The sequence below is a fragment of the Pseudopipra pipra genome, chromosome 7, assembly GCF_036250125.1.
Source record: "Pseudopipra pipra isolate bDixPip1 chromosome 7, bDixPip1.hap1, whole genome shotgun sequence".
Taxonomy (NCBI): Eukaryota; Metazoa; Chordata; class Aves; order Passeriformes; family Pipridae; genus Pseudopipra; species Pseudopipra pipra.
The window spans coordinates 28002334-28018530 of NC_087555.1; the positions used below are offsets into that span (position 1 = coordinate 28002334).

Consider the following 16197-nt stretch of genomic DNA (forward strand, 5'->3'; position numbering starts at 1 on the left):
TTAACACTAAGGGGAGGGCAAACTCCATTTTTGAAAGTTCATCTCAATCTTCCTTCTCTTAAGCAACTTGCTGGTTTCTATTACAGATTTTTACCAAATCCAATCTGCTTCTAATGTAACTGAATTGAAAACAATAACCAAATAAAAACCCCATCCTTTTGCTTTATGGCAATAAAGCATTCAATAAGTTAAAAATAAAGGTATTCCACAGGACAGTTGTTGTAACTTGCTTACACAAATACTATTACAGCTAAAGAGAGGATTGAGAACTGCATAGGGTATTTCATAAATTAACATTAAACCTTAAACATTTCAAAGCTAGGCCAGAAATAGAAAGGTTTGAGAACTGGGATGAAAGGAAGAAGATAAAAGGGTCAACAATTAACAAAACCAAAAAGTTCAGTATTATAACAACTTAGAATTTTCATCCAATTCACGACTGATTTAGAAATAGAGGTGTTTAGGCCAACTTCATATTCCTTATCACTGACAGATCATAAAGCACAAACACTTGCCCGAGATGCAGAGCCAGTTCACCTCTCAACACTAAGTACCATGTTCAGAAATGGTACAGACCTTCCCCTCTAAATAATAAATCAATGCGTCAGTAGTAGTCAGGAAAATAATGTGTCACAACAGTACAGTGGCACTTCTAAGACCACCACATCCAAATACAAGCAGCTATCAAGGATACGAGCACAGTCTCACAAGACAGTAGTAGATCCCTCAAAAAGAGACTTGCATTGGAAGAAAAGGGGTTTGTTGGGGGATGTAGTTTCTTCATTCTACGTAGAAAACATTTTTGTTTTCAACTCCTGTCTACCTCAGAAAAAGTGATTTCCCAGTGATCTTTTTTTGCTTGAGAAAAAAGAAATAAAGAACAAGTTCTGACAATGAGCCAGAGGAACAGACTGGGATCCTTCCCAAACTAGCAGGCTCAGTGTTCTAGTAAAAAAAGCGCCTTTCCTCCAACTGTCTTCAGTGTAAGCCATCTCAGACAGTTAACAACAAAAAGAGAGCTCAGGTTTAAAGAGGTTGACTAAATATTCCTTCCCTAGAGATCATTGTTTACTGTCCTCATTTTTCTGCCATGTGATTATCTCATTCAATTCTCTCACTGCCCAGTCTCTTCCCAAAAGCATTTGGCAATTGTGACCCGAGCTTTGGATGGAAAAACACAGCAAACCTTTACACATCAAGGAGCAAGAAATCACAAGCCTTGTGTTGGGGGTTTTTTGTTGGGTTTTGGTTTGGTTTTGGTTTTTTTTTTCAGTTTGGGCACAGGTCACCTTCAACCAAAAGCAGCGCTTTAAATACAGAAACCCACATACAACTCTGACCAGAAGTCAAGTCATAAAAGCAGACTAGTGCTAATTAGCAGGGAGGAGCTCAAAGAGAAAGTGAAGAATACCCCATGGCATCAAAATGAGCAGGACAACCATGCAACACTTCATGCAGGTCACCAGTGAACATGGATGAGAACCAGATAACACTTTGAGAACAGAGACCAGGCAGGGCAGTACGACTGTGGACACACCTCGGTTACACAGAGAGACTGCTTACCCTCGGGTTTACTGGTAGTACCATCTTTAAGCAAATTAAAGAAAAATAAGGAGAGGGTTAATAGGGAAAAATCAGTAACATCAACAGAAGCGGGCACTATATATTAGCTCCATAAATATGCAAAAAAATTTAATACAATTAAAGAAATGAAAAAAGTTTGACTGTGCAGCAAATCAAACCTGGATATATCTGAAGAAAACACTTGCAGGTTTTCCCTCCTGCAATAACCAACCTTTGCCAAACTCGATTTTCATTGCTTGCCTCACCATTTCTCTCATGGGAATGTGAAGATGATAAACATCCCTACAAGTTCAAAAGGAAGCAGGGTCCTTCAGGAGCAGCCATGTTTGCATCACTTAGAGTGAATTTGCTGCTTTTCTCCTACAGCCTAGTTTAAGAAAAAGACTAACTGTATTCAGTCTCTCAACTTCAAGGACCAAGTTAGCTTTAAGTAGGTACTTCCTCCCTCTTCCATTCTTCTTCATGGCATGACTGTTTGAAGGCAGTTTAGCCACTGAAGCCAGTGCACAGCACGACTCAAAAATGGCTGCACGTGCAAGCCCAAAAGCACAGGATCAACTTCACATTCTGTATTATGTTTCCACTGCGATGTATCTACATCTTGAAACAAGTATGAACAATTTAAATCAGAATAAGAATTCAACTTCTGAATTGAATACAACCAACACGTCTAAGCCAAGGTAAAACATTTCAGATATGAAAGAGACCGGTCTCAAAAAGGAATCTATAGAAACCATCCCTACATAATTCACCAAGTATATTTTATCAGATTAAAGACCAAATGCCCTACACTAAGGAGAAGAAACTTCTCAACTGACTCAGGAAGATAACCTAGAGTTTAAATCAAGACCACAGATTCCTGACTTTTCTCCCTCCTGTAAAAGTAAGTTGATGACAAGACTGGGATTACATTAGTATGAAACCAGCAGAATGAGAAACTAGCTCAGATGATCAGCTCTGTTCACAACAGAGTTGAAGCTCAGCAAATATGATGTCAATCACTGCCTTGCATTTCCTCCTCCGTTGACTTCTCCAATGGTATCTCCAGGAGAGAAAGATCCAATGCAAAGTGTGTTGTAAGAAACCCTGAGGTACCTGAAGGTAATATACAAAGCTCTGAGAGAATGTGACACATGGCTATAATCCAAAGAGTTAGTATAAAGAACAGATACTTATATCCTGTCCGGCGGAACGGTAAGGCTGACTTCCTCTTGCTTCTGTATCCCTCTTCTTTTGTGAAACAGAAAGCGATCAAACTCACCTAAGATGTACTACTCAAAGCATAAAACAATTAATGGAAAACCAGTGTCAGGAAAGGAGGGAAGGAGAAGAAGGAAAAGAGACAGGGGGACATGTCAATAGGAATTGAGCAGTAAGTATTCTCCTCAGCAACGTCCCAGAACCATAATAAGTTCTGCTTTTCCCCAGAAAGAAGAGATGCAGACTATTATACAATTCAAAACCTATGAAGTTGCTTCAAGTTAGTTCTGTTGTCATTTTTTTTTCCTTAATCCCAAAGGGCAAGAGATCACACACTGATCCTGGAGAGCTGGGAACTATCTTAAAGGTATGTTCTTCTAGTTAGAGTTTAATATTCCAGCAAAACTGTGAGGCACTTTCTTCTACTAAAGAAAGCTAACTGCCAGAGTAGAACACGTAGATTTACCTAGTGATGCGTATGACCCTGGGGGCAAGGCTGCAGCAGAACTGAAGGGGGTGGATGCTCCAGAAGACGTCACTTTTGACTTGGCACTAGCTGCTGCATTCACATCGACGTCACTGCGGGATCGCTGCAGAGATCCTGGTGTTGACACAGATTTTGTACTTACTGTAGATGCTGCAGATGGGAGTGGGAGATCCAGAATAAAGAAGATTAATTTTTTGAGCTGTGTGCTTCAAAGAGCCTGACAAGCAGTTTAAAGTACTATTTTTAACGCTCCCTGCTGGTACTGAAATACCTCAACTAAGAATGCTTTATCAGGGCAGTGAGGGCTACCCCACACTGCATGCAAAGATATTTCATCAATGCTGACCTGATGCTACCTCTAAGAACTTTATCAGACACAAGCCTAAATGGTAAGATCAAAAAGGCTGTCAGGCCAGTAAAAAGACATTTCTAACAGAATCTAGATGGGAAAGTTCAACCACAATACCCATCACTGGCTTGTGAGTTGCTGGCCGAAATAGACCTTCAGGTCCTTCAGTTCAGGTTCTAATAACTTCCTTCACAACACCTCATCTTCTCAAGAGGATCGTTGTTTCCATCACTTGTTGATGCTCACCCACTTAAGCATGAAGCTTGACTACTCAGCTGCAAGCAAACATGCATTTGTGTGCACAGTCAAGTAGGTTACACAACAATACCTCCTTGAATCAAAGGTCTCAGTAGGGTGTAGTGTATAGACAAACCAGCCAGAACCTGATCTTGGTCAGGTGTAGAAGGCAGCTAATCTTTTACCAACAAAGTCTTGACTATTATATTTGATGTTAAAATGTATTATTTAGATTATCGTATGCATTTACTTAGGACAGAAAAGCTGTACCTAAATATTCCATCTGACAGTAAAAATAGATTAGCAACGAGATGGAATTTAACAATGTAGGACTTTGTGTGCAGACACCTCCAGTAAGCCCTGAAACCACAGAGAATTAATGACAGAAAATTGTTAAACTGAAGGCACCACTAGACTATGTAGCTGTATATCTTAGCATCAGCAGCAGTTTATTTGAGTTATTACACAGCCAAACATACCTTGGCTACAATTTTCAAGGCTTTTTAGGCTTCCCTTCAGGTGTTAAGCAATTACAGATTTACTAACATCCTTTAAAAGCATCATTTTATCAGCAGCTGATGCACAAAATATGGTGTAAAATCCAAAACTATTTAAAATTTTTACATACTAAGCTGCCATTTTAGGGAGCATTAAACAGTGATCAATGTTTTTCTTTGCTTATCACAATGTCTGATATTTTCATTCTAATCCATCACACTTCCTCAGCAACATCCAAGCACATTTTCCAGCTCCTGTTCTCACCTCTAGATGTAGTACTTCCAGTAGGACTTCTTTTGGCAGACAGTGGACGGCTGGAAGTTAATATAAATATTTATTAAAACAAAAGTACTATTTCTTAGTCATCAGAAGCAATGCTACTCTGTTCCCTCAGTACACAACTAAGTTAATAAGAAGTTATTTATATACAGGAAGAGATTAACAAAGCTTGTTCAAGAACAAATACAGCACCATCATGACATTAGTTATAAAAGCACTAAGAAATAAATTCATAATCATATTATTTATGTAAGAAGAGATTTTTAAGAACACTTTCTGTAGCTTTAAAAAGTTAAACCAATAAATTTTTGATATCATATTACACATAAATCACAGACATTTGGAGTCTAAGTTAACTGTATCTCTAAGACTAGCTAAAATACATTCAACAGAAGAGTTAAATATTGACTTTGCAGTTACAACTCCAATTTAGTTTAGTCATTTCTTGTCTCTTGTATGGATAGAAGCAGACTTATACCTCTAGGATTAATGCGAAATGCAGAACCTAAATCCAGGTACTATTTTAAGCACACCTGAAAGGAATGACTAACAGTATCTGCTGAGCACAAACAGCTTCCTAGAAAATTATTTATGGAGTCAAGATAATGATTATATTTTTAAAGCCACTAAGCAGTTTTGCTGGCTTTTTATTTTCATATAACGTTAGCTAAAAAAAATTATAAAATATATTTTGGAGTAACCAAGTGTAGAGTCCAAATGATGACCAGACGAGACAAAGCTATGAGATGGCTCCCTCCAATTCAGTGGAGCTCTCTGTCTGCAGTTGTTGAAATCAAGAAGCAGTGAATGACACAAAGACCTACTTGAGACTCTCCTGGGAGCTGGAGGAGGAGCGATCTGACTGTGGCAAGGACACGATGCTGTCAGAGTTCTTCAAATGTGACTGCAGGGCCTTCTGGTAGGAAGACTCCAAGGTGTGGTACAAATGCTCTGCCTCTCGGCTGAAGTGACTGTGGAAACCCCAGTAACACCTGGAAACAAGGCATGATACTGTGAGCAAGGCCTTGACATGTTTTAGGGGGCAGTGGAGCAAAGGTACAGTCAGAGCCCTTTTCACTATTGCCATCAGTGGGCTCATTAGCCCAGGCATTTCAACCATCTACTGCCCTGTGACACATTTAAGACATTTCCCTTTTTTCAACCCATTGTATCGCTCAAGCAGCCACACGGAAGACAAACCAAATGAAAGAATCACTTGGTGCATTCATTGTAAAAACACAAGTGGCCAACAAATCTTTATTACGGAAGGAACCCTCATCCCTCCAGCTGTCTACTGTACATAGAAGATTGCAGACCCACTACAGTGATATTAGTTTGGGACTGGGTGTTCAAGAGCTACTGCAAGAACAGACCAAAGGCAGAACACACATGCATGGGCCTGATTCAGGAAAGCACCAGGTGTTTTATTCCCTAATTTTAACAGTCCTCCTAGAATGCTGCAGAGACATATCTCTGTACTGAGTTGAGGCTGTTGACAGTGTTTTTGGGAAGAAATAACAAGGAAGAGAAAAGAGGTGCTCCCATGCACTTCAAATTAGTGCCATGCTAAAAATAAAAGAGCATTTTAAGATAAGGGAAGAATTCCTCTATAGTCCAAATCTCCTGGTTGATAGCCAAACACCATTCACTCTCAGTACAAAGGAGATGAAGACTCTCAGTACTTTTCAGGGGGCAACTAATGGGCAGTTTAAGAGTACAATCATTAGCTCAAATGAATCAAGAATTGTTTGTGTGTGACAGTCAGTCCTCAGAGAAGCCACATACATTCTCACATCACTAGAAGAAAACAAATTTCTGTCTTACAATCAGCCACACTGCTATTTAATAAACATGGGAAGAGAGAATTAAGCATGCTCTCTGAAGTCTCATGCCATTCTCCTTGCTGTCTATTCAGATTAACTAGTCACCTGTTGTGAAGTCTCAGTGACTACTGTAATTTTCAGTGATGGACACACTGCCTTTTCAAAAGGATTTAAGCAGTCCTAGTGTGAAACACCTCTGCCTATAACAGAGCATTTAGATTGATGAAATTTATTGTTCATTGATTTCATGTTTTACAGCAGCCTCTTTCTGAAGAAAAATGTTCCTGTAGTATTCTGTTCAGAAGAGCATGATCCTGGTATATCAGCATACTACCATAAGCATGACCAGGCTAATGGAAATGCGTAAGATCTTCAACAGAAGAAAATTAATTGCAAATATTAAAATTTCCTATAGATAAACACAAAGATATTGTTTCAGTGTCATAAAATATTACCTTTATTTAGGGTACCATTTAGCAGTGTATAAGTACAAGGACTTTTATTTCAACAGTAGCAAATAACAATAGAATAGACTATTTCAATTGGATGGGACCTACGTGGAACATCTCGTTCAGTTGCCTGACCAATTCAGAGCTGATCAAAAGTTAAAGCCTGCTGTTAAGGGCACTGTCCAAATGCCCCTTAAACTCTGACAGGCTCAGGGCATTGACCACCTCTCTAGGCAGCCTGTTTCAATGTTTGACCACCCTCTTGGTAGAGAAATGTTTCATAACGTCCAGTCAGAACCTCCCCTGGCAGAGTTCTAAAGCATTTCCACACATCCTATCATACTGTGCTTGATGTACCCCAAGCTGGGGTTTGCCCTCCTGGCTGACTTCTAATCAGCTGCTGTCAGCCAGCAGCCCCAGATCCCTTTCTGCAGGACTGCTCACCCAATTTACACTTCTGCCCAGCATTACTGTCTTGTATACAGGTCAAGAAAGAAAAAAATGTATTAGTAATAGTATATTTATATATAATATGCTTGTGTACTAAACAGAAATCTCAGTTCGTTGCAAGCAACTCAAACTTCAAAAAGAAAGATGAGGTTACTAGTTCTCAACTCTAGACTGTTAAACAAGGCAAGTAAGCATTTTACCTGCCCAGATGGAAAAAAAAATATTACAAGAACAAAGTGAAATAAGCACCATTACAAGATGCAATACACGTAACTCAGCCCTGTGTGATCGCCTGCTATGGCATCTCCTGCTGAAACACACACTCCCAAGCCAAGGGAAAAGTTACCACCAACTGAAGTCAGGGGACTTGCTTGGACTTGTGTTTCAAGCATGCAATACCACTGGCTAACCACACAACAGGGGCAAAGAAGGGGAGGAAAATCAGACACCTTCCACTTACTTTCTTGCCTCTATCCTGGCTTCAGAGTCTGCATCATGAATTCCCTTCTTTATTGTTTCAGCTAACACTGATATGTGTCTGAAATAAGAAAGAAAACATTATCCAGCAGTTCAGAAAGATAAGCAACACTTATAAACAAACGACTGATTTGATTTTGCCTTGGTCTCCAAAAACAAACAGTTCATCACATCCTCCCATTTTGATGTAAGATCCTTTGTAATCTTTATTTATTTACTCTAACAAGACATTTTTATTTCACCCACACTGCTGTCTAGGAAATGGCAAGCAGCATTCTCCATAGATCTTTACTTAGCTATTCAAACTGCCTGGTTCAAAAACTCTCTCTTAAGCCTTAAATAGTCTTGCACAGTCTAGGGCTAAGGAAATTGTGACCCAGTCTCTTCTCCCACAATTACTTTAACTGGTCATTAGTTTGAAGTAAGGTAGAAGCCTCAAAAGCTCCTGATAAGATGTGCAGTAGCCTTCACCTCACATCTCACTTCAGGGTGCAAAAGGAAAAAAAAGTTTGTTAAAAAAAAATAACTGAATTCAGGGATTTGCTCAGCTGGGTTTTCCAAGGCTGGCATAGGAGACACACTCACCAAACTCTGACTGACAGAATTACAGGGACAAATGGTGTGTATGCACATAAGTACGTGCTTTTTTTGGTTGCCAAAAAATCTCTACTAGACCTACCTGATACAATCTTAACCTCCTAGATTATCCTTTCTCCAGAATTAACCTCCTCAGATATAGGTAGGAGAGAACTAACCCACTTGTATTCAGAACCTACCTTTCTAGGGAGTGTGTTTGCCACTCCTGCAACAGCAAGTCTAAAAATTCATAACAGCGCCTGAGAGAAGAGAAAGAAGAAATGTTGAGTTAAATTAATCTGGGCATGCTGGCTTTGCCATCCCTGACTCTGAACAACAGGCATCTTTTGTTAGGAAGCTTTTTGGGATATCAAAATTCAGTGTAGATTCCAATAAAAACATTAACATCTCTAAAAACACCATTAATAAACAGTCTGAAGTATTAACTGCAGGCAGCTCACTATAGAGAAGTCTGTAGAGAGGTCTTGACATAAAACAATCCAGGAAGCCCCTTTTTCATTAAACAGGATAGGAGACTAGAAGATTCATGCTGATACTTTGAACCTGTTAGTTCAAGGTTCGCACAGAAATTTTACCATTAGCTTCATGTGGGGACACTTTCCAACTTTAATCTCCCTTCCTCACTTCAAGAAACTAAGGCACAAGTGCACTGAAATGACTTCAAGGTTTGTCACCAAATGCAGCAACAACAAAGCCCTTCCCTTTGTCTAACTAGAACAGAACTAGTTCACCTATGTGGACAAGGTAAGAGTCTCCCAGCCAGGTAGTGGACTGAAGTGCTTAGATTTTAAGGGCAGAGAGGACCATTAGAACATCCAGTCCAACTTCCCTTCCAGATGATGCTATCACAGAAGACTACTACTGCTACTGGCTCAAAGAAAACACATAACAGCTAAGAGTGGGGAACAGGAATGTGTCCATAAAAAAGCCAAAATAACATGATGTTACAACAACACATAAGCATAAAGATTAGTTTAAAAAACATTTCTCTTTGAGGAAAAATGCCTTTTCCTCTCTGCAGTGTTGCAGTTTATACAGGACAGCTGACTTTGAATTTGAACCCAAATCATGGGGGAGAGTGAGGTTCATGTTATAATAAGTGAGTGTCTGTATAAACCATTTTCACAAATAACAGCAAATACATCTGCATTATCAGAAAACACATATAAACTCATTTACTGGTAAAACCCAGTAAATTCAAACTAAATTCTCACCTTCTAACTGCAACAGACTTGGAGGTACAATTACTGGTTATGATGGGTATTAACCGAGGGATGTGCGTATGCTGGAAGAAAACAAGAGAAACAGGAAGAAATCTTTACATCACAGTTCTACAGAACGAAAGACACCTGAGCCCAGTATTCAGATACTTCTTGCAGTTCAATTCTTAAAAGTAGAACTGCTAAATAAAGCAACACTAACAAATATGGATAGATTTTTATTATTAAAGATGTATTTTATCTGCTAAAATATATTCAACAGATACTTTATTATCTTCTATAATGACAGGCCCCAGTGAGTCAAGGAGCTAAAGACACTGCAGGAGAATCTAAATTGCCAGTGGTGACAACTTGAGAGACATCAGGCTACCTACAGATTACCCAATAAATTACTAAGCAGAAGCCACTGCTGTGAACTAATTGTTTTATGAAACCTGAACTGTCTGTGAGGTATTGTAGAGCATAATTAAGAGGATGAGACTGTGCTGCAAGGCAGGTTTAAAACCCTCTCAAAGAAAAAAGTTTGCTCAGCTCTTAGAGGGATCAAAATATCTTGCTCTGCAAAAGGAAACATTTTTCCTACTATTTTGGCAGAGCTTAACGAATAAGGCTGCACGACATCCGAGACAGCCAAGCCCAGCACAATCGGAAAAGTAGATTAGGCATTTAATCTAATTTTCATTGCAGCAGCATTCACATTTTATCAGAAACTTTGCAGTATTTGGAAATTGTAATATTGTTCCCTTTTGATGTATACTTACTCGAATGATTAATCTAACTGCTACAACACCAGAAGTGGCCATGACTTTGGCACTATTCGGAATTAGATTAAAAATTGTTGGCATGATGGCTTCTGCCCCATGGTCAAACTTGTTTCCCAGAACTGATGACAAATGTCTGAAAAACAGAATGAAGTCATGGTGATAAGTAAGCTGAAGATTAAGCAAGTCAGACTTCGACAGAACATCTGACATTAAGCACATCTGACATCTCAATCTTTGCAACTGTCATCTCTTCTCCGACTCCAAAGGACAGTTCCTTTGCTTTCATTTCAAACTTGTGCTCTACATTCACCTGAACCCTGAGAAACAGTAAGATCAGCATAAAATAAAGTAACTAGCACAGTTAAAAACTTATTATCAAACAAATGGAATCATGGTGATAGAATATTTTTTTCAGTTAGTTTATATTATAACTGAAACTCCCCATTTTGCCTTAATATGCACAATTTTTTTTAAAAAATGTTAGAAACACTGAAGCACCCTGTCTCTTGAAATATTTCAAAGGATAGACCAACAAAAATAAAAACTAGCTCAGTCTGAACCGGAACGAAACATATACATTTTCAGCTTCATTGTTCAATCCTTCCCTAATATGCATGAAGGCACAGCCTGATCACTAATTCTGCATATCTGTAATCAGCATTGTTTAATACTGAGGAACACAGTTTGGCAGAATTACAATTAGTGGCCTACATGGATGTGCTGAAACAACTGTAGCAAAATCATTTTCTGCCTCTAACAGTCTAGAACTAGCAGCAAGAGTTGCATCCTAATTGTGTTTTGACCAGTGTCTGTTCCTTTTTTCTACATCACATTTCAAGCACACATAGAAAGTAAACTTACCCCAACGTGATACAAGCCTCTCGTACTACTTGAGACCGCAGATCTTTAGCAGATAATTTAAATGCTCCATCCAAAAGCCTTAAGTGTTGGAAGAAGTTATCATATTCTGCAGCTCCAGCCAAAAGTAAGGAGCGGATCTTTTTCAACTGTTAGGAGCATAAAAGAAATCAGTGACTGTTAATGAGTGATAAATATAAGAAAAATTATGTTCTGGGTCAATATCTGGTTTCCAGGGTCCTTGTACACTACTCCTGAACATGCATTGAGGAACTTGATTCTTGATGTCCAAGCAATTTTATTATTTTGTATCTTATATTCAACTCATAGGTTAACATACTAAGTAATATAATATAAATGCATTAACTTAGAGAAATCCAGAAGTGTTGCATACAGCTACCCAAACTGTATTATCAATAACACAAATATTAGTTTTTAAACCAAAAGGTATCTTAAATATTCCTCTCTGTTCCTCCATTTACAACAGCTTCTAAAACAGGTCATCTCATAACTGACTCATATATTTAAAAGATATCTAGACCTAAAGGGCATGGCTCACACCCAGGTCTGAGTAATACTGACTTATATCTATAATGTGCCCATTGACTTCATTAAAACAATTATCTGGCTCTAATAGAAGTGGAGCCCTGACCCTGAAAAATGGGAAATTTTCTATTAATATTACAGGGATCACCATCTCATCCTACAGACATTTCTCTGGACACCTTCACAGGCCCTCCTGTACACCATTGCACCCGCACATTGCCTCGATTCAAGCACGCTCTCACTCAGTACAGAAATAAAATTAAACAAAAGTAAGCTGAATCAGCACAGTCTGCCACTCAGATCTGCAATACAGGATTTGACAGAAGTCACTATACAACACTGATGAAAGTCTACTGCGTAGACAAGACCATGCATCTATTCATATTATGAAAACACAGCTCACCTCAGCAAATAAAACTCAGTCTTGACATGCAAATAACATCCAATTTTCCACTTCCACATTTCCCACAGTCATATTTATTTATTCAAAACCTAAGAGTGTAAATTCTTTCTGAATTATTTCACACCTCCTTTTGCAGAAGTATAAATAAGTTCTCTGCAATCAAAGTCATTTTCTGCCTTATGAGGTAAGTTTTTAAGATATTCTGAGTATGACTTTTGACATTTGGATTGTAGCATCTGCTAGCAAATTTCTAGCTTTACACCTGGATTTGCTACATCACTTCCAGTTTAACCTGATCCTGCCTCAACAGATTCTTGTATATCAAATAGCATACTCCCTCACAGATGTGGTTTAAATTCAGTCTCATAAGGAAATGTTTCCCCCCAGTCTGGGGGAATATAACAGGTGTTCATCACTAAAACTACATTATGGCCTTACCCCGAGGTTATCCCAGTCCCTTATTCATGGGATTAAGCTCAGTGTAGAAAAACCTTCTATTAAAAGAGATCATATTTAAGTTCACTACTTACCGCGGAAACTCTCTGTTCCCAGTCATGTTTATCATCTGATAGTATCTCTCTGATTTTGTTTATGGATTCCTCAAGATCCCGGCTGGAATAAATCTACAAATTGAAATACAGAGCAGCACCATAATGCAAGATTTATTCCAGAAAATCAGATCACTTCCCAACAACATTCTTATGTCCTTTGCTCCTCAATGCTTAAACATCATGTGCTACAACTGGCTTTGCATAACGCACAGAGTTTACACTCACCGCCCGCAATCAAAAGCTACAAAATTATCACAAGACAATTAAAGGTTCATCTCTTATTATTTTACTACAATTACACAATTTAAAGCAGCATTCCTGCAGCTACCAGTGGCTTTATTTGTCAAGACCTACAAAAGATCATGAGCGGACACATGTGCAGTTCAGCCGTCCCAAACACAAAGCTCTGGTGAAGGAGAGGGGATACATGATGCATCTCAGTTATCCAGCTAAATAAGCAAACATGCACCACCCAGTCACACTCACACAGCACCAATCCCTGAGACACAGGTCACCTTTTGCTTTCAGTTCCCAGAGGGTACAGATGAGATGGAGAGTGGCTCCTGCTGATTTAAGTCTTCATTTGACCAGACTGCACTGTGCAGAGTGCACATCAAGTTCCAGCCCAATATCCAGTCCTATGATACCTCTATCACATCACTCCCACCCCCATTCCCTCTGCTTCTGAGGATTTCACAGGAACTACCGGCAGACACCATCACTTAAAACTTGCCTCCCTTCAACTTCTAACTTGCTTCCCCTTTAAAGAAGATTTGTTAACATCACAATGAATCACAATTTGCTGATGATTAGCATGAGATGCTCTATCCATCTTCTGCTTTTTAGTACAGTGTGGTTTAACATGTAATTCTACCTACCTGAACCGTTGGGACATCTTCAAATGCCTTAATGAAGTCTTCTTCATCCACAGCACCTGCTCCCTCTTTGGCTGCTGACACACAAATTAAAAAGCCTTTTCAATCTTCTTATCAACAAGAGAATCAATTAAGAAACCACCAGCTATCAAGACACTTAATCAGGAGAAAGTTCACTATCCATGCAGCCTCAGAGTGCTGCAGATGTAATGAAAGCAGAGACAGGGAAATTCAATGCCAGGCACAGGCTAGACATTCATGGCATCCTTCAACTCATAGGCACAGAGGGCACATTAGGGAAGTCATTACAGTAATCACTCAACAGTTAGGGGACACAGCCTGAAAGATGAAAGGGAATACTTACTTTAATTATATGGGAGATTTTATTTTAAAGATTTAATCCCATCTATAATAGATGAAGGTGGAGATCTGACAGGTGCACAAACAGATGAATTATAAGGAAGATAAATAGTCTCTGGAATACTAATCAGATTAGAGACTGTCTGAGATAGGGAACTTTCTCCATTTCTCTAGGCCACATGTAGAATTACAGTCACATGTAGAATTATTGCTCACAGTTTTCTTTCTGCGTCTTCATTACCAGCAATGCCCAAAGGTCTTAGAAGCAAGCCAGTGTGTCAGTTTTAGGTTGCAAGGGCTAAAGTTTAGCATGTAGCTGTAAGCAGCCTGTCTCAGATCAGTTAGAGTTGCAGCTATAAAGGTTTAAAGAACACTGCAACACTGACATGATTTACTCACAGCCCTCAGCGCACAACCACACACGTCCAACCTTTCAAAAATGCAAAATACATTATAGGGGTTTATCCGACCCGACTTCGGCTGTGGCACACAGAGAACACACGTCATGATTTCAAAGGGAAAAACTTGTTACTGGATTCTGGGGGCCGATCTGGAAGTCCTTGCAATAAGCTCAGTATGAAGTATAAATACTTCACATCAATGTCATGCTATTCACTTACTAGAAGACTTGGAGCCCAGAGGTGCAGATCCAAGTCTGCGGGTAGTCCCCATCCCAACTCTGCGTGAGTTTGCAGGGGCCTTGGAAGATGTAGAGGAGCTGGCTGAGGAAGGTCTGTTCCCATCCACGGAGTCTTCATCATCAAAAATTTTATCTGCCAAAGAAAACCACACTCAGCTGTATGGCCAGTGAAGCAAAGAACATGCCTATGATATAGCAAACATGTTGCATGTTCCAGTCTGCTCTGCCAGCCTTCATCTCAGCAGAGTCCTCATCCTAGAAATCCAGTTATTCACCCAAGATCACTCAGCCACTGAACTCAATCCTTTGCTATTGCAGCCACTATGTTATAAAACCTTTCAATAAATGTATTCAGATAAAAAGAGCAAACTTCAAATCTACAGCAGAAAGACACGAGCCACAGATAACACTTGGGGGTGTTTACAGTCTGCACCTCTCACGTTGATGCCTCCAATGGCTATTTTGCAATGGACTGTAGCGAAACCAAGACCATGAGCAAGTCCAAGATCCAGGTGAGGAAGAGATGAGGCAGCAGAGCCTGCCCGGTGACATCTGCCAACTGCCTGCACCAGACTGAGGATAAATAGGGTAACCCAGGAAAGTTCACGTGGCAATATCCATGCTCTTGATAGACCCAGACTATTAATCACAAACCCACCCAGAGTTATAAATCCTCTTTAACTCTTCAAATTATCACTAGATATGCTTTACAAGGAAACAGAAAAACTTACCTCAAATTTATAAAAACATAAATAAAAGGTGCATTAAAACTTAAAGAGCTTTCTGTGTACATCCAGCTTCAGCATCTACCACCAAACACGAACATAAATGAACTTAAAATGAACTACAGTCACTTTGATTCTCACTGAAGGTCACTTCAATTCCAAAAGAGTGCTTATATTGCAGTTTTACATGGATTATCTAATTTACTTGAAAAGCCAGCCTTAGGTTGAAAGGTGACAAAGCATTTGGGCAGCTGATGTAGATGGAACACATAATTATTGAGGTCAGAAAGCCAGCTCAGTCCCCATTACTTACCTTCTCCACACTAACACTTCATTCAAGATTTGAGACTTGCTTCATGTCTATCCCTCTCCAATAACCCAAGGCACACACCCACTCTCCACAGGTTTAGGAACATTTCCTTCACAATTTTCACTTGGCAAAAAGTCAAGCAGGTGCTTTAATCCATCCCTGCTCGGGAAAGCACCTGGGAACATCTAGTAACAAATGCAGGCTCCTAGTTAGACACTAATGAGTGAAATTCAATACAGGTTGAGCTTTCTCAAAGTAAAAAATTAACTTGATAACAGTATAGGCATATTAAAGGGGCAGCAAAAGAAAAGAAAGAAAAGCCTGTATTGTTCTCAGCCCAATCACCTTCAGTCTTCCTTCCCCTTAAGTGGCATTGGTTTATTAGGATCTGGACAGAGAAGCACCATTACAGACCATCTGAAAACCCAATCATCCTATTTTCAATATGTCCTGTGCACATAATGCCATAATCCAACCACAGCACAACACAGAAATGGCAGGTACACAGAAGCATT

The 16197-nt window shown here is 39.3% G+C and overlaps 1 protein-coding gene across 38 annotated transcripts in view; it reads right to left on the bottom strand.

Annotated features, from left to right (window-relative positions):
- Positions 1-16197, bottom strand: part of CLASP1 (cytoplasmic linker associated protein 1) — a 174313-nt gene that overhangs the window by 77647 nt on the left and 80469 nt on the right. For 17 of the 38 annotated variants that reach the window (XM_064661346.1, XM_064661356.1, XM_064661345.1 and 14 more), the window contains 12 exons: positions 14628-14780; positions 13651-13724; positions 12752-12844; positions 11276-11421; positions 10412-10547; positions 9645-9715; positions 8610-8669; positions 7817-7894; positions 5459-5626; positions 4620-4669; positions 3251-3421; positions 1564-1587 (listed from right to left, as the gene is read on the bottom strand). In XM_064661346.1, the coding sequence (XP_064517416.1) occupies positions 1564-1587; positions 3251-3421; positions 4620-4669; positions 5459-5626; positions 7817-7894; positions 8610-8669; positions 9645-9715; positions 10412-10547; positions 11276-11421; positions 12752-12844; positions 13651-13724; positions 14628-14780 (1224 nt within the window). The remainder of the gene's footprint in view (positions 1-1563; positions 1588-3250; positions 3422-4619; positions 4670-5458; positions 5627-7816; positions 7895-8609; positions 8670-9644; positions 9716-10411; positions 10548-11275; positions 11422-12751; positions 12845-13650; positions 13725-14627; positions 14781-16197) is intronic. The other 21 variants (XM_064661347.1, XM_064661378.1, XM_064661366.1 and 18 more) reach the window with 4 other exon arrangements.